Source organism: Ambystoma mexicanum, chromosome 6q (assembly GCF_040938575.1).
Source record: "Ambystoma mexicanum isolate Mex_15411 chromosome 6q, UKY_AmexF1_1, whole genome shotgun sequence".
Lineage (NCBI taxonomy): Eukaryota > Metazoa > Chordata > Amphibia > Caudata > Ambystomatidae > Ambystoma > Ambystoma mexicanum.
The window spans coordinates 1,399,475,531-1,399,497,306 of record NC_090937.1 but is presented as its reverse complement, the minus strand read 5'-3'; the positions used below and the strand labels follow the sequence as shown (position 1 = coordinate 1,399,497,306).

Here is a 21,776-nt window from a genome sequence, read left to right as displayed (position 1 = left end):
TCATTGTACTTTTATTATAAGCCTTTAACCATTTTTGTTGTTGTTGCATTAAATGCAAAGTTTACCATTATTTCATTGCTGTAATTGTGCCCTTATGTCCAACATATATATGCTTTTAATATACAAATGTAGACCCTTTAACACACTGTACATGGATTATTTTGTTGTATGTAACCTCTTCCTCGAAACCTGAACGCAAGGGATTTAAAAACTCTGTTAAGCTCCCGTGCTTAAAGGGGATTTGTGCATTCTGCTATTGGAACATTTTCAAATAATCCAAAAGCCCCAGTAGATCTGTTCTAATCCCCATGTATATTTGAGTAAGAGATGCTACCAAGTTTTAATAATGCCTTCAAGGGAGCTTGCTAAATTGTCCGACCTTCGCATCAAATGGAAACATTCCTGCTCTATAGATTACGCAATGGGAACTTTTTGTAAATGTGTGATACACAACATTCCAGAAGGCCGTTCCATATTCTGAGACTGATTTTCACAAATGTGGTGTTAGCAAATCAATCATCTATCCTTTGTTCGGAAATCTAATGATCGAAGTGCTGTGCATAGAAAATAATAGAGAATATCCTTGTGCAGAAATGTAAGACTTGCTTTTGCGCAGAATATGTTTAGTGTGCATTTTTAAGTTACAAACATCCAACAACCACCAATGAGCTTTCCAAACTGATAAAGAATATCTTTTATGGGAGTTCCTAATCAATACATGAGCATATTAGACCACACATATTGTAAAAGAAAATTGGAATTGTGTAATGGCTGCAATCCTACTTTTTCAAAGGTTTCTTTGTTCCTACTCGTATGAAGAATATTTGAATATTTGAATGATGATCCTCATATATATATATAATATAATATAATTGGTTATTTGTAACACGCTTAATACCCAGAGGTTTCTAAGCGCAGACCCGGGGATCGAACCTGTGTTGTTCCACGTCATCTTCCTTCCAAGGCTAGCGTGTTGCCCCTGAGCTATCCTCAAGAGATGAAGACGATATGAAGCAGTGTCATGAATTTGAATGGAACATTTAAAAATGTATCTGGTATCCTTGCCATCTCTCATTCCTATTCCAAACTTATACAAAGATAACCATTTCCCCCAAATAGGGGGTCCTATGTATAAAAGGCAGTAGATTTAATGATTTGAAATAGCTTTTCTTAAAAAAACAAGCTCCTAGTGCAAAACTAGGCTCTGTTTGGGCATCGTGGGTTTGCAAACTGCTAGTTGTATTTTCTTCAGTCTTTCCAAATATGAGATCATTGTAACAGTGTTTGTTTTAGGTATACAGTTAGTTATTTTTGTGTGGCTTGTGTAATGATCTTTTCTCTTTTGTCAACAGAGCTTAATAATGCAGATTTGAAAGGATGTGTCAGCGACAATAGCCTTAGTAGCAACGCTAGTCTTCCCAGTGTGCAGAGTTGCAGGAGGCTCGGAGAGCGAAGGGTAGCAAGCTGGGCTGTATGTTTTGAGCGACTACTACAGGACCCCTTCGGCGTGAAATATTTTTCTGTAAGTTTGACAACGTTTTGACACTTTCTGTTTCAGTACAGAAGTTAAAATTCTAAATTTCTGATGCTGCTATTTCCACAAATAAAAAGTACTTGCCTCAGTGTTCTAAAATATGGCACCCAATGTGTTACTGTAAACAAATGACTCCTATAACACAAACATACGCTTCCCCTCATCCAAGTGGATTTTTCCCAGCTGAGGATGTCGTGATTTGAATCCATCATCTTGATTCTGACTCTCCCATAATTCCTAATATTGGTAGTTCAGGTTTAAGGCCCAATGATCTCCACACTTCTGCTGAGATTGCTTCTTCAATTTCTTTTAATAATGTCTTAATATTTCTGTAGTTACTGAATGGATGTGTATTTTTTCCAGGTTCTTGCACATCTTGTCCATTCTAGTCGTACACAATTCTTTTATTTGCTTTTTTACCCTAGATTTTCTGACATAAGTGTTAAGAGTGCCCCATTGTTTAGAGGGTTTTTTATAACCTACTTTGGTGAGGGGTTCTGAGAAGAAGCCAGTTGTAGGAGTGCAACAAGGTTACACTCAACATGTAGTAATGTGGCTGAACAGTTAGGCTTGAAGTCAGGAAAAGGTATGCTAGGTGTGAAGTACAATTAAGGAATGAGGTCCGAAGTGGTCATTATAAAAATATACTATTTACTATCTCAGGTTTGCATCAATTTCAATGCACAACTAGTTAAGTAGTGGCGTTACCAAATCAATCATCCATCCTTTATTTACAAATCGTATACACAACGTATACATTGCTCTGGACACACGCTGTTCTCTGACTGCCCTGACTGCTGTCCATCGACTCAGTAGTCGTGGTATACGCAGACAGCTATACAGAGGCTGCTCTAGCTTGATAAGTGGCTAGTGTCTCAAAGCCCAATAGGCAAAGTCCAATCTGCAGCCTGTTGGCCTGTTGAGTGGGGCTGGAGCTGAGAGGCAAAGGTCCATGTGACCAGTTATTTTAGCGCAGTTAATCTAGTTCTGTGCTGGTGAGGGGGCCCTTTGTTGTTCAGACGGTTTGCTGATAACCTAGAGATTGTGGAGTGTTGTAGCCTTTGATCTAGGTTCTCCTGAGCTATTTCAAATAACCGATTATTTGTGATTACCCGGATGCTTCTTGGCTTGTGCATATTAACTGCCTAGGTATCACGTATAGCCATAACGTCTGGCTCAGAGCGTTGGAAGCAGTTGACACCCAGTGGAATTAGTGGATCGGGGCGCAGGTCCTAACGTGGTATTAACGCTTCTGGTCACCTTACACATTTGAATTAGTGTGGAGTCTCTCTCGTTTTGCGGACATCTCTGAACTTCAGTTTTGTGTGCACTGAACACGGGTGAGGAGTATGTACAACCTAAGATGTGGGGTGTACAGGGATGACACAAGGGCAGGTGAGCCGGGCCAACCTTCACAGGACCAGAACGCTGGGTCCAGTTTATTGGCTCGACACCTAAGTGTTTCATCATTATTCTTGACAGAGGCTTAAATAATTTTCGATTCCCTCTAACACCAGTAAGACACACCTCCTGGGAGTCGGGTTCAGTAACTCCAGCCCTGAATGACGAGGGGGAAAGTTGAGGAGCGTATGTTTAAAAACTGTTTTGGAGTAAAATCTGTCTGCCTTATGTATGAATCGAACGATAGAGGCTTGTTTTCCACCTAATGATACTTTGGCTCATTGTGATTTGGATCTGGTAATTGATGGAAGGGAGGGTGATTTTCAAGAGGACTCTGGGGTTCCGGGACCCGACATGAGGGTGCCAGAGGTTACTGAAGTTGTGGATCAAATGCAAATGGAGGACATTTTGGAGGGTCCTACCACTGGTTTAGATGACAGGCTTTCAGCACAACCATCATTATTAGACCAGGAGTGTTTGGAAGGGGCAGAGGGCATGAGTGCTGGTCAACTGGAATCTGCAAACATTCAGGGGAATGTGTCTCTGCATCTCGAAAAGATGCAGATATAATAAATTCACACAGTAATCATACTCTGCAAAAAGTGCCAGAAATGGGTCTGCCCGCCAGGGTCGGACTGGGGCAAGAAATAGGCCCGGTCACCCAAAAAAAAGTGGCTCTCCCCTCAAAAAAGTGGCCCACCCCTCGCCTCATGACCCTTGACCTCTGATGACGACCTGAAGCATTTGACCCCACCCCTAAGTGACATCCCGGGAAGCGATGAAACACGACCTTTCACCCCTTGATAAAACAGGAAGTGGCATCAAATAGCATTGTTCCTAAGTACACTAAATTACTGTGAATCCAAGGAGACGGCCAAGGCCAAATGACAATATATGTTATTGTGTAGCACTTAAGCTTAAGCTCTTTTTTATAGAACAAATATGCATACAATATCACCCTACTTGTGTTGGTACTCATTTATCGACCTAAGACGGATGAAAGGCTTTTGTAAAAATAAAAAAATAAAATATATATTTATTTTCAATTTTGTTTTTCTTCCAAACCAGCCCAGGCATGGCCAGAAACCGGCCCCACTCCCCAGGGACTATTTCGGCCCGGCCACAGGCCGAAAGGCTGAGTGGCCAATCCGACCCTGCTGCCCGCAGATCCTACGCTCAAGGCTCTTCACTTTGTTTTGAATTCCCTGTTTAATGTTTTTGAAGGGCTGAAGGGGGAAGTCCGCATAAATGCTGGTTCTTTACTGGAACTGATAAAGAAATTGGAGGACTGTAATTCAGCTATTGTCTAGGTCTGTGGAAATTCAATCAATCGGGCTAGTTGATAATATCAGGGACTTTAACATTGCCGTAGTAACTCAAAGTGAAAAACTGCTGCCCTGGCAGTCCAGTATAACCTCTATGAATGACCGTATGTTGGGCCTCGAAGGCAACATAGCAAAATACAATCTCCTTGGCCAACATGTTAGCTTTAGTGTATCTCGGGGGAATTTGCAAAAGTCTGGTACAGGCGAGGGCACTACATGATGAATTGGATGATACACCCCTTGATACACCCCTTTCAGAATCAATAATAGAGAAATTCATAAGGCCTGCGGAACCTTCATGGAAGAGAGCACAAAACACACAACACAGATCTTTGATCTGCTGTGCAACAACGGTATCGACATCCTATTCATCACAGAAACATGGCTGGACGATAACTGCAAAATCACACTCCAAAGCTGCTTCCCTACTAACTTCAAATGCCTACAGTTAAATAGAAAAATGAAAAAAGAAGGAGGTCTTGCAATAGTATTTAAAGAACACCTGCAAATAAAAACAGACATACCTCTAAACATGAACTGCAAATCCATGGTCATACATCTATCAGCGAAACAAACATCAAATTCATACTGGTTTACAGACCACCAACATACAATGCAACATTCGTTGACAACTTTATAGAGGCCATCACCAGCATAGCCATCCAACATGACCATCTGATAATCGTGGGGGACTTCAACATATGGTTACAAGAAAAGCATTCCAACAATTAATCGGGCAACTAACAACCATGAAACTACAACAGCTAGTCAAAGGAGCAACACACTCGGCAGGGCACACCCTTGACACAATCTTCACCAAGAAAGAAACCTATCGCCACTCCACCGTCGATACAAATACTTTGGATCAACCATCTCATCATTCCATTTGTTATCACGCTACCGACTGAAGCTACCAACCAGCCCCTCAAACTCACAACCACCACAAAAAGAAACTGGAAAACCGTCAAAGAAAGCAACCTAAAAGAACAACTGGAGCTAACGAAGCAATCCACGACCGAATTGGAGAAGGCAGACCTAGATGGGAAAATGGACCTACTACATAAATGGCTTGCTGATACAATCGAAAACATCTCCGCGGAAAAACCATTTAACCCCTCAAGAAAAAAAACAATGGCAAAATGGTTGACCCCACTATTAAGCACCATGAAAAGGAACAACAAGAAGCTGGAACTAGAATGGAGGAAAGAATATGACCAAGATAAGAAATCTCAGTTCCAAAGAGAAATCCGATCATACAAGAAGGAAATGCAAAAAGCAAAGAAAAGGCATTATGACAATAGAATCACCAAAGCCAACAACACACACAAAGAAATGTTGAACATCATAAATGAGAGCACAAACTCCAAAATGTCCTGGAAATATCCTGAAAGGCATTCTTCAAGCTGGTAAAGCATAGCAAGAAAGCAGGCTCGCCCATGGATCCCTGCCCCCCAGACATCTACAAATCAATCCTCACACAAGGAACGCCATCTGAATACTACAGAAATCTCTCGCTCGCGACAGGAACCGTACCATGATCCTTCAAATCAGCATATGTTAAACCAGTTCTTAAGAACACAAGTGGTGACGTGGAAGACCTCCAACTGCAGGCCGATCTCAAACATCCCTTACCCGGCAAAACTCTTAGAAACCTACTTATACAAACTAACTCAAGAACACGTAGAAAAATACCAGTTGCTAGACCAAGCACAAGGCGGTTTCAGACCCGAAAGAGGAACAGAATCGGCACTCCTATCCATCTGGGACGACCTAAAAACAAATGCTGACTCCAACACAACCTCGGCCCTGATTCTGCTCGACCTCTCGGCAGCATTCAACACAGTAAGCCATGACACCCTGATCAAGAGATTAGAAGATATAGGCATAACGGGTATCACTACATATTATCCCCACCAAAAATATTGCCGTATATATGGTCATCTGGAACGGCCATAGGTGGTAATTTTTGGGGGGAAATACATGGGTGTTTTGGGAGCAGGGGTTTAAGGGGTGTCCCCGAGTTAATGACTGTGGAGTACCACAAGGATCCTCACTATCACCAATGTATGTCAACATCTACCAGACTCTGCTAATCCAGATTTTCAAAAAACACAACCTTATGTACTACTCCTACGCAGACGGCACTCAAATAATCTACCTAATCGAAGATACATAAGCGTATAACTCAACTCTAGGAGAATGTCTAAAAGAAATCTATGACTGGATGAACGGCAACAACCTAAAAATCACCCCAGGAAAGACAGAAATCCTGATTATATCCAAAAACCAAGAGAACAGCACCTACATACCCTGGCCGATAGAACTAGGAACTGCACCCACACCATCAAAGGTAGTAAAAAACCTGGGAGTCCTAATGGACAACGCACTAACGTTACAGCCGCAAGTATAGGCAAACGATTAAGAAACGCTTCTTCCTCCTTGCCATTCCTGTCCCTCACTCACAAAACACTGACAGTCATCGCCCTCATCATGTCAAGAATCACTACACAAACAGCCTGTACCTCAGGATGCCGGAACACATCCTGAAGAAATTACAACGCATACAAAATGCAGCAGCTAGACTCCTCCTCAAACTATCTAGGTGAGATCAGATCACACCAACGCTAAAAATGCTACATTGGCTTCCAATCAAACAACGGATCACGTTCAAAACAATGTGCATAACACACAGGGCAATTAGCAAAATTCCAACAAAAGAAAATAACAATCTACAAGCCAAAGAGACTCCTTGATCAAGCAATGAAATACACCTGGAACCAAAGCCATATGCCAAGAAAAAACCAGGGGGCTCCTCTTTTGCCCACCTGGTGGCAAAAACCTGGAACAACCTACCGAAAAAAATAAGAAACACCAAAGACCACCTAAAATTTAAAAAACTACTAAAAACCTGGCTCATCAACACCTCGGAACCAAACAGAAACAACTGAAACAATCAGGCAGAAAATGCAAAAGAACAGGCTAACATAGCCCATGACGGCTCAGACAACACCTAGAACCAACACAGGGGAAACTCCCACAAGAACTAGAGAAACAATGCTAGGTGGAACCGCCCACGAACGACAACCCTATCAGGAAGCCAGCGCCACATTTAGGTAGACGTGTGAATAGTAGCTTGTGTCCTTTCTAGACAAGAGTGTAAACGTTAGCCAGGGCCACCTTTGGATAGAGTTGTGAATGTTAGCTTGCGTCACGTCTAGACAGGATTGTCTGTGTTGGCCAGTGCCACGTTTGGATAGAGTTGTGAATATTGGCTTGTGTCACGTCTGTATGGGATTCTGGTTGTTGGCCGGTGCCACGTCTGGATAGAATTGGGAATGTTGCCTGCCGGCGAGACAGGATTCTGGGTGCAAGCCAGTGCCATATTTAGATAGAATTGTGAGTATTGGCTTGCGTCGCTTCTTGACAGGACTGTGAATGTGAGCAAGGGCCACATTTAGATAGAACAGTGAATGTTAGTTAGCGTCCCATCTAGACAGGATGGTAAATGTTGACTCGAGTCGCCTCTAGACAGGATTGCGAATAGTAGCCTGGGCCACATTTGGATATAATCATGAATTTCAGCCTTTGTCACACCTAGCCAGGATTGTGAATGTTGGCCAATACCACATGTAGATGGAATTGTTGGCTTGCGTCGCATCTGGGCAGGATTGCAGATATTACCCAGTGCTGCACCAAGATAGAAATGTGGAGATATTCACTCGCACACAGTTAGAAAGAAATTGACATCAACACGTACCACATCCAGATAGCGAGGCCAATAACTAACCCACTAACAATCTCACCCTTCTGCATACACCTCTCAGACTCTAAACAAAAACAACCACAAACCTATAGCATAGCAAACCACACAAACTTCACTACACTGCAACAACAAAGCAAATCACAACAGAACAAACCTTCTCACAACAGAGCACGACGGATACCAACCGAAAAGCACACACAAGCTCAGCGGACGGTGCTAACCGAACTGAAGCTGCCAACAGCATATCACTGCTTGCTTGCACTTTCCCTGCTCGATCCCACTAACTCACCCACCCCCTTTACCCTTTTTCAGATCTGCCAGGGCACCAGGGGACCACTTTGGTGGTGATAGTGCACAGTACAAATATCCTTTAGCATTAACACTAACAAGAGAGCCTAAGACCGCAAACAATAGCGCACGTGTTCTGCAGCAGATGTCAACCGTACACTGGGCAAGCCTATGCTTATAAGCAGGAGCGAGGGAAGCTCCCGCGCCCGTGGTCCCGACCTTGACTCCAGAGAAGCTAAAAGCCAAGCATTTCATCACAGCTGGTGAGTCGAGAGGGAAACCGATAAGAACAAGGCTGTGTTGAGTGAGAATTGCAGGAGTGGCAAGTATGAACTATGTTCCAAGAAACTTTGAGCCTGGTGGTCATTTCCTTAATATTGAACTCTGACATTGTGTGAACTTGGGACATTTTCTGTGTCGATGTTCGTGAATCTGTAAAAAAAACTCTGCAATTTGCAATGGGAGTTTTTGGGGAATCCTCCTTTTCCCCAGCTGCTTGGCTGTCCGCCGTTACCTGGCAGCAGTTCTCAGAACCTGTTTGGAGAAAGGACACCCACTCTGTTTCACTACTGTTTGGCTCATATGTTTGGGGTTGAATTGTTTCTGGTTCTGTGTCGGTCTCCATACTTAACCAGTCCCACTCAGGGTCTTTTGGGACCCATTTTTCTTTGTGAGGTATACCTCTGTTTTTGAAAGAGAAGGTCTGCTTTCCTGACTCTTGCAGGGATTCTTCTCTTTCAAAGGGGATAATCCGGAGTTCCTCCACAAAGTGGGTTCTTCTTTGACCCCTCCTAATTACCTTTTGCGATTTGGGTTCTAACATTTTGGGGATAGAAGAGACTCGTTCTGGCTGAGAGGTTTTTAGGGATTCTGTTTGGGTGAGAAAGGAGGGTTCCTCAAGGGCGTGATATCTACGCTCCACCCAGGCCTCCTCCTCCGGAACCTGTAGTTTGTCAGAGGTTTCCTCTCGTCATTTCACCCCTGGGGCATCAGACCTGAGTGTTGGGGAATTCTGGAAGCAGGGTTAGGTTGAGAGTTGGACTGAGCCCTCAGCATGCTCCCCAGATCATTGGTCAGTTGCTGGACCTGTCGGCCCAGTTGCGAGACCTTGTCTGGGTGGTAGGGAGGTCTCAGGTTATACCTCTGCTGCTCCTGAAAGGGGTAACTGTCCCTTCTCGTGGAGTCGCTCGGGTACTGTAAATACCCCCCATAATTTTCAATCCTGGATCTCCCTTCTCCCGGGTTTAGGGATCTATTGTCCTGGAACCGGGGAGAGAGAGGATTGTTTTGGAAGTTCTGGTTTGGGGGATATCTGGAAAAAAAATTCAAATTGGGAGGTGGAGTGATACTAGGGAAGTTTCCCAGGGCAGTACTTACCCGATTTGTCCCCCCACCCCCTTGGGCCGGGGGTGTGTATACATACCCCAGGATTTGGTTTAGTACCCTTGTACCTAGGGCTTATATAGGGGACGGAGTCAGGTGGATCATTATTCTGGGCCCCCGCCTGACTACCATTCGATTGGTCTGAGTTGGGGGGGGTCCCTTCTGTTTTCCATTTTGCTTGTTGGCAGGTGGGTTACTTTTAGCCCCTCCGTCTCCAGATCCAATGGAGAGGTCGTTTTTACCTCTGCCACCTTTACATCAGCAGGAGTGTTAGATGGTTTGAGGGTTTTACTGTATTTTCTACTCTCAGCAGGCTTTTGGACCTCATAAATCCTGGTAGCTTGTTCAATCACCCTATCCAGGGTCCTATCTCGTGAAAGTCACGCACCAACTGAGTCCATTATGTATTTGGGGAGGGCATAGAAATATGTAGTTATGAACTCCCTACTATGGGTGTTCACCCCCCGGGAAGCCTGAGCAAATGCCCGCTTTAACTCTTGCACAAACCCCTCGGCGCCTGATCTTCCCCAAGTTATATGCAGCCTTACGGCCCTCTTTTGGGTTCCTATGGGTGGAAACATGTTTCGGTATGACCGCCTTATGCGTGGACCATTTATGATGATCCTGGTCCTCCAGTCCTGCAAAGAAACTGGAGCACTCAAGTGAGAACGTCCATTTAGCAAATGCTATACAATTCACATCATTTCTGATCTGGAATGATGCTATTATCTGCTCATAATGTTCAAGGTGCTCCCTTACTGAATACTTGGCATTCTTGTGGTATAGGGTCAGGAAGCTCTTTATGGCCTTGATTTGTCTTATTGGATCTTCCACAAAACCTTTTCTTTGTTTCCCTGTATTTTTCTTCTTCTGCACCAGAGTCCATTCACCTTCTGACTCAGAAATGCTACTGGCACTCCCTTCCCTGTCTTCTAGGTGCTCCCCATCTCTATGAGACTGAGAATATCTCCCAGAACCACATGGTCTGGACTCCTCTCACCTGGCCCAAAGTGAACTCTTGGGGTCTCTCTCCCTGGATTTCCTTTCAGGCCCAGGATAGTACCCAGTTTCCTCTTCCCTCCTTCCAGGGAGTCTGGGGAATTCCCCCCTTCCCCTTAATACAAAGAGGTTTTTAGAATGCCATTCCTAGGCTGAGGGTCTGGCATTTCTCCTTCAGCGAAGCAGGCAAGGTGGCCTCTTTGTAATCGCATCTTCAGCCAATCTAACTCCCTGACTTTCTCCTCAGAAGAGTTTTCATGGTCTGAAGTACTTACTGTATTATTCCTTACTTCCAAGGACACACTGTTTCGCCCATTTTCCCTTCTGTGTTGTAGAGAAGAATACTCGCCAGTATCAGACAGGGACTGGCCTTTTTGATCAGCTGAGCTAGGCCTGGGTAAGTCTAACTGCCTCATGTCACCCTGCTCTTGATAGGTGGCATGCATGAGGTCGGTTCCCATTTGTGCACAAGAGGTTGTAAATGACTGGCATGAGGCCACTGTTGGGAAGGTTACCGCACCTTGATCAGTGGGCCTTGTTCTATATCCTGATTGGCCACGGTGCCTCAGGTCCTGTTTATAATGCTCCATTTCCTTTGTGAGGCTCTCACTCCTGTGTCTCTCTTTGTTTATTTGCTGTTGGTAGTCAGAGAGCTGGCTCTTTACTTCTGACACTGAGGCACGATTAATCTCATGCACCCTGCTCTGTGCTACCAACCGATCCTTTGTTTGCTGCAAATCTAGCTGAAGTGATTCATTTTCCATCTGAGAGCCTTGTAAACTGCGTGCATATTCAAGGCGCTTTTCCTTCAGAAGACTAATCTCTTTCTCTTGTTCATCCCTACATTTTGCTGCCTCTAATAGTTTAGCTTATTTTTGCCTCACCTGCTCTACAATCTCCTTCCTTTCTTCTTTAATTCGGGTCAGTTCATGAGAACCTGACTGTCCCTTTTCTACCTCCATTTCCAACTCATTTATCTTCTGTAATAGGATGCTATTATTTTGGTTCAAGAGGTCTTTTTCCTGAGCCAGCTACGTCGTCTGTTGTTTCAAAATACTTACCTGCTGATGTATCTGATCAAAGTCATTTTGGGAATCAACCCCTTTGATCATTAATTGACTATTTTCAGTTTTCAATTGTTTTATTTCTAATTGGAATGTGATAATGTCCTACAAAACAACTATACTATGAGCAGCTTGGTCATTTAGCTTGTGTTGCAGCGTGCTCTGATTTCCTACACTCCTTATGTGTAATTTTCAGTGCAGAAAACTGTGTTTCACGCTCTGCACTCTTTCTGCAGTGTTTTTAACTCCGCTTTGAGTTGTTGAACAAGATCCTGAGCCTGTGACAGGTCTTCGGCCTGATTCATCAAAATAGAACTGAGCAGTTAGCTGAGCCATTTGTATCTGTGAATCACAAGCAGTTATGGTCACATAAAATGCATCAAGTGCTTTGTGTAATATTGCGGCTTCAAGCCACATATCATTGCTTTCTGAGGTAACCTCGCGCAAAATACTGGTTTGCCAGTTTCCTGCATCGTCCTCAACCCATTCTCCTTTAAGAATAGAGTAGTCATTTTCACAATTGGCTTTTTGCACCTTAATAAAACTTTCTCTATGCAGGAGCAAACTCACCCTGTTCTTGCTTGATTTCCTCACTAAAATAAATTCTTAGGCACTCTTAATTTTCTACCTATTCACCTCCCTGGAACTCAGGAGTCAAGTCCTAGCGCCACTTTAACAAAACAAAGACAGCTTTCCCTCCACCTTAATGCAATTGCATGAAAATGAATAGACTGTTGCAATGTACTTGTGATGGGTCAGGAATAGGAAGCAAAATCCTGCCCCGAGCCCCCAATTTGTAACAGTTTATTGAGAAGCCACCCTCAACACAGGGAGTTCCTTCCCTCCACACTCAAGAGGTGACACAACAAACTGTTTAACAGATACTTTTTTTAGCCCCATCTCAGACACATATCATGCCCCTTGGATCCCTCTCCCCATAGCTAAGATTGCGCCAAGAACCAGGGCGGTGTACGGGGAATATATTGGTATTTATTTAAATTAAAAGTAATAGAATTTAGCACAAAACTGTTAAACACCACTTTATCCGTGGCACAACACCATCAACTTCTCTCACCATAAATAAATCACAAAAGTGAGTTAAAAAAAACACAATTACAATTCTTCACTTCCTGGAAATTTCACTTCACTAGATAATTGAATAATAAAGGCACTTATGCAGTGTTGTACCATTTTGATTTTCCTGCAGGCTTAAAAGTGTAGCAGTAGGATTTCAAGATTGGTAAAAAATACATATGGTAATTATAATTTCGCCCACACTTGATTTATCAGACCCGCCTTGCTTTGGTCTAGGTTGGGAAGTCGGACCCAAAAATTGAAATGCTTTGGGTAATTTTGGATTTCAGACCCCCCCTTACTGAAAAGCCTGTGTTGGGGAAGCTGGATGAAAAGGTTGCACTGATTTTTAGAACAAAGACTCCCCTCTTCCCTAAAGAAGTCGGGGTCAGCTGGACAACTAAGATTACCTAATTAATTTATACACTATAGTTGTCAGCAAACACTGGGAAGTGAGCTTTGTTAATTTTAATAATAATAATAATAATAATAATAATTTGTTAATTTTAACAAAATTCATCCCGGAGTGTTCCGCCAAATGGGGAATTAATTAAATTAATATTTTTGGTTACATAGGCTAAGAATCTACTCAGTTTTGCCCCCATCACCCACTATAAAGGGAAATGATTCAAGGCAAACAGACTCCCCCACCATTTGGTTTCCCAAGACTCAGTTCTAGTTACATAGCAAGCCTTCGTTTAAGGTTCCGGAAAGCCAACTGCATCTCAGGAGACTCTTGAAAGATAGGGCAGGGGTCTGATCACTCCACTCTCAAAGATGGCCTCCCGCTCTCCAACATAGGACCCAGTCAGCTTTGAGGCCTTCTTAGAGATAGACCGCTCCACCCGCATGCACTCTCAGCAATCTCCTCTGGTGTCTCCTTACAGCTGTCAGATGGTACGTTTCAGCAGCCTTCCTGATGCCTGTCTGTTCCTGCCTTTCTCCTTTTTCTGTGTCTCTTTCGTAGTGCAGTCCCCTTTATATAGCTGCGATGACGCCACCAATTTTAGAATCTTGAGGAGGTACCCTGCAATAATCCCTGCCACTAGAATTGAACAGTTACCCTTCTCTCTCCGCCCAAACCAAGCCTCCAAGTCAGGATTGGTTTAGGGGTCTGGAGCAATATTTGGCAATTCCCATTTCTCATCATCCTTTGTTCTCCTTTCAGCTTTTTGGCAAAAACTAGTTATGTATCACAACTTCATAATTTTTCTAGCAACTGCCAAACTAAACATGTTTTCTATTTCAGCTAATCATGGGGAAGTAGATAGGCTGACCACCAAATCTGTATCATGTAGCATGGCCATGTGGCACCTTTCTGCTGTTTGCAAAACAAGCATAACAGTTATGAATATGTAAGTTATTAAGCATATCCCTAATTTCATTTTCCACCCGCTCACCAACTCTCACATTTTGAATATGTTCAGATCAGCCAGAAACCTAGTTCCCAGAGTCACAAGAAGATGAATTTTATATCCCCAAAATCGCCTGGAAATTACTTTTTCAAAGACCACATTATGTGATTTCTAGCGTTGTTAGGTTTGGCTGCAGTGGTACAGGAGAGTGTGGCATGATCGCTAAGGTGGTTGTGTCTCATGTTTTTTGGTCACAGCTTCTAAGCATATAAGCTATTGGTCCAAATAACGTGTAATTGGAATCAGGATGGTCAGGACTTTCTCTAGAGAGAAACATCAGGTCATTCTCATCAAAAAGATTATTCCAACCACGATTATTCCCACCACTCCTATTCTTTTCACAAGACTGATGCATTTCCATGCCAGGATCTACGGGCGTTTCTAAATGTAAGCCGTTACTATACCAGTTTAAGATAATGCTTGCTGTATTTTGGATGTGGCCTTGCAATTCAGGGGATCGTAAACATTGATAATCAGTATTCCTTCATTGAATGCTGGAAGGGATAGAGAGGCCGACAATATATTAGGAAATGTATAACCAATGCATACATGTTCTAAGGAAATGCTAGCACAAGCACCAATAGCAAGGCCGCTACTTCGGCGACTTCTGTGTGAACTTTTAGCAGGGTTTCAGACTATATTATAGCCATCAATGTTGAGATTAGTGGTAAGCCAAGTTTCCTGCAACAACAAAAATATCAGAAGAGGTTAAATGAAATAGACTTGACAACTGTCCGAGAAACAAATTGGTGCGCTCTGGAGTTCCATGAGACCCATGAGAACGTTGCTACTGGATCTTTGTGTCAAACCATATTAGAGATGGCTGCTTCACAAATCCATTGCTCGACTTGATTTTTCCCTAAGGGATGGATGGCTGTAGTAGCTATCAAAGATTCACGTTCAGAGCAATGGTCTCCAGTGTGAGAGAATGACTTAACCACGATTTGCTGCAATGATTTTGATGGATATGCTGGCCAGGACACGTGTTTCCTGAAAGTAGTAAGTCTAAAGCCAAAATGTTGACGTTCAGGGGCACATTGTTTGAGCAGAGCCACCATCAAAGGAGAAACATTTAGGAAGGCTGTGATGGTGGGTTGAGTTTGTCACTTGGTCAGACCTAACTTTTTCCACATTTTAGTTTTATCCTCTGGGCTTCTTAGTCTTTTTGTAGTGCGAGATGTGGCACTGAGGAAAAAAAACATATTTTCTGGTGGCCGTGCACTTCATCGATTTGGTGCAAAGAGAAAAGCAATGAGAGATGTAGTGCTTGTTCATCAAATCCTGCTCTCAGCACTCCTTACGTGAAGCAGTGGTTGAAGGCTTTACTATGCTATGCCCCTGGAAAATGTACATTATGCTGCACCAGACTATCAAGAAACAAAGTAACACTCACCAAGTCTTCGCCTCTCTGCACTTGTTCCAGAGGTGCAGATCTCTCGTGCTGGGTTCAGATGATGTTTCCAATGGGCATCGCACACCGGCAGGAGGGGGCAAAGCTCCAACTGCCACAACAGCCCTTGGAGGCTCTTTGCCTGAAAGACTTAAGCTTTGCGGTCTGCAAGGAAGGAATTAATCCAGTTAGCTGCTGCTGGAGAGGAGAAAGCCGAATTAAGCAACCGGGAAATTAATATTGGATGATCCATCAAATCAAAAGCAGCAGACCAATCCAAAAACTAAGGAGTGCTGTGCCTGTTTCTCAAAAATATGCAGGATATTGGCCTTGAGGTCTAACGATGTGTGCTATGGCACCCCGAAATCCTGATTGCTTCTGACCCAAGATATTATGTGTAGATCGAAGTCCTGTATCTGTGTGTAAGCTTATCCTATCCAAGATTTTCAAAGGGAAGGGTACATTGGTGATAGGACAATAGTTAACAGGTACATTGGCGTTGAGAGAGGGCATCTTTAGCAGGGGAGAAATCCATGCCTGCTTGATGGATGATGGTATAAGATTTTCCTGAAAGGAGGCATTCACAATTTAGCAACTGAGTGGCGCATTATTTGACCACAAAAGCAGGACAAATGTCTCCCTTACAATTTGTGGGTTTCAGTTATTGCAGAACCGCCGATATTTCTTTTTCTGTGACTGCCCTGAACTGAAACATAGACCCCAGAAGTGCCGAGCAAGGGTTCTCCAACAATAGGTATTTTAAAGAGTTCTCTAGAATTGGCTGCCGCATTATCGATTCTTTGGTCATAAGAAAACATTTTTGTAGAACAAATGGCAGATTTATGAGCCTTTACTGCAATGGAGTATTTGGCTTGTCATCATTGGACTCCTTTTCCACTGCTGAAATGATTTTTTTTAGCAGTTTTAAATTTCTGGATGTCTGTCGAGTACCAGACTTTTGTATTTTGTTTTGTCACTATCTGAGTTTTCTCAGGTGCCAAGTAATTGACCGCATTGACCCTCATATTTTGGTATACATCAGCTAAATCATTGGCTGTGTTGTAACTAGCCACAAAATAAGGTGCCATAGATGTAGTTGGTGCACATTTCTAAATTTGCACGTGCATTTGTTCACTTTAGATTTGGTATACTGTGAAGGGTACAAAAGGCTGAAAAGGATAAAGTTGTGGTCCGACCATGAGGAGGGGGTGATCTTTAAGTAGTTAATTGTGACGTTATAGGATATCACCCAATCAAGTATCCTGTCCCTGATATGGGTTGCTGAATCTATGTGCTGGCAAAAACCAAAACCTGTCAGGGTAGCCTTGACGGCAGTTGCTATGGAGTCAGAGCTATTAGAGAATCCAATATTAAGGTCTCCTAAGATAATAACTGTTGATAGTGGCTTCAAAAAGGCCAGAATCAAGTCACTAAGATGAAGTAGAAAGTGGGGCGTGCTATTAGAGGGCCGATATATGAGAATAATGTTAACTGTGATGTTTTAGTCAACAGATAATTTTACCAGTAGGACCTCACAGTCCAATAAGTCGGTACCTTCTATGTGATGTATTTAAAGGGAGGCTTCATAAATCACTGCCCATCCACTGCCCTTGCCCAATACATGGTCAGATCTTAGAATACTATATCCTACAATGACTGCTAAGGAAAGTGCTGGACCAACAGCTTCATTCAGCCATGTTTCTGTGAGTGCACAGATGGCAATTATTTGGGCAAGGACATAGTCTGCAACTACTGTGGAGGGCTTGATTAGTGATTAAGTGTTAAGCAACATACAATGCAAATACCTAACAGAACCTTTAACCATGGACTGTTGGAAACAGATCGTTTGTGCACAAAGCATACCTGACTCATCCGTTCTCCAAACTGTCCATATTGGCATGCAGTGTCGGGGGGGGGGGGGGCCGGTGCATGTGATGCAATTTGACTTAGGGAAGATGCAGATATCACTTTAATGATGTGATTTGATGAAGAGTACCTGCTGTACTTTATCTGGGATGCTGCTCATCAAAAAGGGATCAGGCCTTTACTGCAGCAGGAGATGGACGTAGCATCAAAATGGTTAGTACTCTGACTAGTTGTATTGGACTGATTCCCCTCCACCACCACCAGCCAACTTAGGCAACATGCTGTTTGCGTTATCCTGTGGAACCATGGCAGCACTAGAAGGGGTATTATCAACACTGGGCAGAAGAGCCATTGCCCTGTATTTTTCAAGAATTGCAGTAACTTTGCTGCTTCTAGGTATAGCAACTATGTTTGAGTGTGACATAGTGTAACACTACAATGCAAGAAAGGAGAGATTCACAACAGCCACCCAAGCGAAGTCTTACCTGCGAAGACACCAGCCCTGCTAACAAGCCGCGAACAAGACGAGAACCAGCTAACTAATCCAGCTTTTTGCACTATCAAAATATTTACACAATAAGCATCAAATCAAAAAGTAACCAAATATCTTGCTCAGTAAAAACATGCAAATAGATGCAAATAACTGTACAATAAATAAGTACATCATAATTTGATTTGAAAAAAGTATTAAAGTACACTTGTCCTAACACCTATAATCAACATCAATGCTCATCCAGGCAGTTATAATGGGCAAAAATGTAGTTAAAACCTGTTTCCCACACATGCAAAGCTGCATACATAATGACCAAAGATTCGCCTGAATAGATTGTACCCCAAAATTGGTCAGCACGGAAATGGGTAATAGATGAGTAGAATTTGCCATATCCTTTTACATAAAATTCAATAAAGCAGGTGCAATCAGTTAGAATATGTCTGGCAGTCTCAATACACCCATTAAAAAAACAGTACAATCTTTGTTCGCGACAAACCTTAAGTTATGTGCCCGTATATTCAGAAACAGGTACAAAATTATGCATAGATATAAAATAAAATGGCTCAAAGGCAAACCACAAAATTTCAATAAATAACTGTTGTTCGGGACGGAAGTACTGCATAGCGTATAGAGTATACCACTTCTTAGCTAATAGTTAATCTATAGATTGGGAACAATCCCAGTCCAGGGTTTTAAGTTTTAATTTAGAGAAATAATTATGAGTGTCCAACATGTCATGTAATTATAGATCGATGTTGGCCAAATGGGATTGAACTGTAGTGACCAAATCCAAAAAGGGGGGATTGATGGGTTTAAAACGAGGATTTTCAGAAAATACAGCTAATGGAGAACATTCATTTCCAGCCGCCAATGTGATTTTGGCAAAATGCGTACAACTTGAAATCTTCCTTCCACAGCGACAATAATGAGGGCAATCCCAGCTGGAAGCCTACCTGGTAGGCCAAGTAAAGGGCGGAGTAATTTCCCTTCAATGTTGTTGAGTAAATTTATAAGCTTCGCTGGAATCCTAAAAAGCATGGATTTTTTGTATACACTTCTAAGAAACCCTCAATAGATCCACCTCCATTTCTGCTAATGAAACTTTTGATCACTTGCCACTTATGAGTGGCTTTAAAGGTCAGAATTCCTTTATAAAAATGTACGGAAGGAACATTTTTAAATGGTAAGCCCTGATGTGTAGGAGTCAACAATTTCCAAGTTTTCCCCACTCCCCCAATAGTATTATCAACAGCATATTGGAGTGCATCTATCAAAAACTGCAAACCAACGGGTTCAGGCTAATCAAAACAGTATAGTCCGCGTAGGACAGCCAAGAAATTCTCTTCCCACCTAATTTACGAGGATAATTGTGACACAAAAAATCGTCCATAAAGGCTAAACAAAAGAGTGGTGAGAATACACCTCTGCTTAAGTCATTTTTTAGTGGGAATAGGAACAGAAGTGAGACCAGATTGAGAGAGCATTACAGATACATTAGTTTCACAATAGAGCAGCTTAATGTAATCCAACAAGTGGGGATTAATACCCCAGCATTCTAATTTATCTCAAAGTCGAGGTCGAGAAATACAATCGAATGCCACTGAGTAATCGATGAAACATAATTATAGACCACAATCCGAGTCTCTATAAATGTCAGCAGCCAGGAGTTGTAGAGTCCACATAGTTTGGGATTTGAGTAGGTTTCTGGATTCTACCCAGCTATGCAAGGAATGCAAAAGAAGCAAATACAAAATATTGCTACTAGAATCAAGCATCGCCAATAGGTGAAAATGACTAGGAATAATGTAAGAGCCTTTTGTATGAACGGGTATAAGAATAGATAATCGCCATCTAAGAGGGATTTGACCATTAGGTACAATGTTCGAGAACAAGCCAGATAATTGTTCAGCCCAGAAGGCAGGATTCCTTTTAAGAACTATGTTGGGCAGTTTATCAGGGCCAGGTGTCCTGGATGCCTTCAATGTTAAATTCCGAATCCCTGTTGGTGTTTAAAGGTTTTGTACATATGGGCTCAGTCTTGTCCAAAGCACTGTCACAATACATTAGCTTGATATGTTCAGACCAAGCAGTCTCAGAAATACTGCAAAAGCTCTTTTGGCGATTGTTCCGAAAGATAAGTGCAGTGTAAGTGCCAACACTTTCTTGAGTCATGATTTTAGACCAGACTAAATACCATTTTCCAAAATGTTGTGTTTGTGAAACCGCAACCAATGTTTGTAGCTTGTACGCACTGCCCCAATTTGCTATCTCTTCATCGCAAAGGATGCAACTTTTCCACACTTAATGGCAGCTATTGCCCTACAAAGTAAAAATGCTTCCTTATGAATAACATTATCATAGAGGACAGGGAATGTTTTATGCTTCAGAATCATACAAGATATACGAAGAGGGAGAGGCCAAAGATGCTCTAATAAAAATCCTAAGTCCCAATTACACACTTGAAGCAATTCTTCTGAAGAATAGCTTCAGTTGTCTGTTGAGGCATTTATCCTCTCAATATTTGCCTCTGACCGTAAAATATGATTCCCATGCCAATTACTAGTCACCTGTATAGAGGGACCACCCATTGCATGTTGCTTGCATGTCTGAAAGAACACTCCAAGCATAACGTGATCAATCAAGATTGTGCTATTGATATTATATTCCAACACTAAAGAGCGCAAGCCATGAGTGACAGAAATACAGTCCAGACAGGAAGAACTTTTACCATTATGCCAAGTAGTCACTGTGAGAAGAGAAGAACAGTGCCTTGGCGTTAGAGGAGCTAAATCAGAATCGAACAGCATGTCAAACCACATCCAACCCTTTCTTAAAAATTTCAATTGATAAGTAGACCCATGTCCATTACTTGGTACCACCGTCTCTTCTGCAAGAGCAAGTCACCATTCATCCTCCGCACCAATACAGTGTGAATTCAAATCCCCAGCTTGCAGAATCGATTGCGCCACTAGGAAAATCAAGGCACCAACTCTTCAGAAGCTGTCTATATAGGAGAAACGTTCTGTAGTTCAAGTGCCATCAGGAAGGTCGTACAAATTGATAATTAATGTATGAACATTTGCAAGCGGAAAATTGGAGCATTTACCACCCTCAATATATTCTCTTGCTTCCAGTTGTGCCTTCACACCAATACACACGCCATGCCCCCTGTAGGGCGCCCCACACCAGATTTCTGTTACCAAGATGGTTTAGCCGTCAAGTAGGAACTGGTTCGTTAAGAGCGAAGCGACTTTAAACCTTTAGGATAAACAGAAAAAGACTGGAAACCACATGTATTTCAGGAGAGTATTTGCCATGTGCAAGCAGGCCCAACTTGTCAATGTTGTTTAACTTCTGTTACAGGAATCCAGCCAGTCTCTTTTAATGCAGTTGTCTTTACAATGGAGCCAATTATTGATGACAAGTTATTTCTGCAAACAGAAGGCAAGAAGCACCTAGACTCCTGATAAGCAGAAGTATCATTCTTCCCATCCATGGTGTATAAAGGCAGGAAGGAATAGGTGTGTCTACGTTCCACATGATACAAGTGTAATTCAAATCCCATATTTCGAAATGACATAACAAAAGAGTCAATCCTATCCACAATCACTGGTGAAACAAAAGTGAATATGGCCCAGTTAGTACTACTGTAGAGTGCTAGTAGCTCAAAGCGTTCAATGTCAATTGAATGTCTCCCCTGAGTCCGCCCACCGGCGCCACTCCCCAGTCCTCTTTTCTGCGTCGACGGGAACAGACCGCTTTCACCAGCGCTCCTGGTTTA

The 21,776-nt window shown here is 42.6% G+C and overlaps 1 protein-coding gene across 7 annotated transcripts in view; it reads left to right on the top strand.

Moving 5' to 3' along the window:
• Positions 1 to 21,776, top strand: part of RGS12 (regulator of G protein signaling 12) — a 1,255,576-nt gene that overhangs the window by 678,734 nt on the left and 555,066 nt on the right. For all 7 annotated transcript variants that reach the window (XM_069632045.1, XM_069632046.1, XM_069632044.1 and 4 more), the window contains one exon: positions 1,353 to 1,522. In XM_069632045.1, the coding sequence (XP_069488146.1) occupies positions 1,353 to 1,522 (170 nt within the window). The remainder of the gene's footprint in view (positions 1 to 1,352; positions 1,523 to 21,776) is intronic.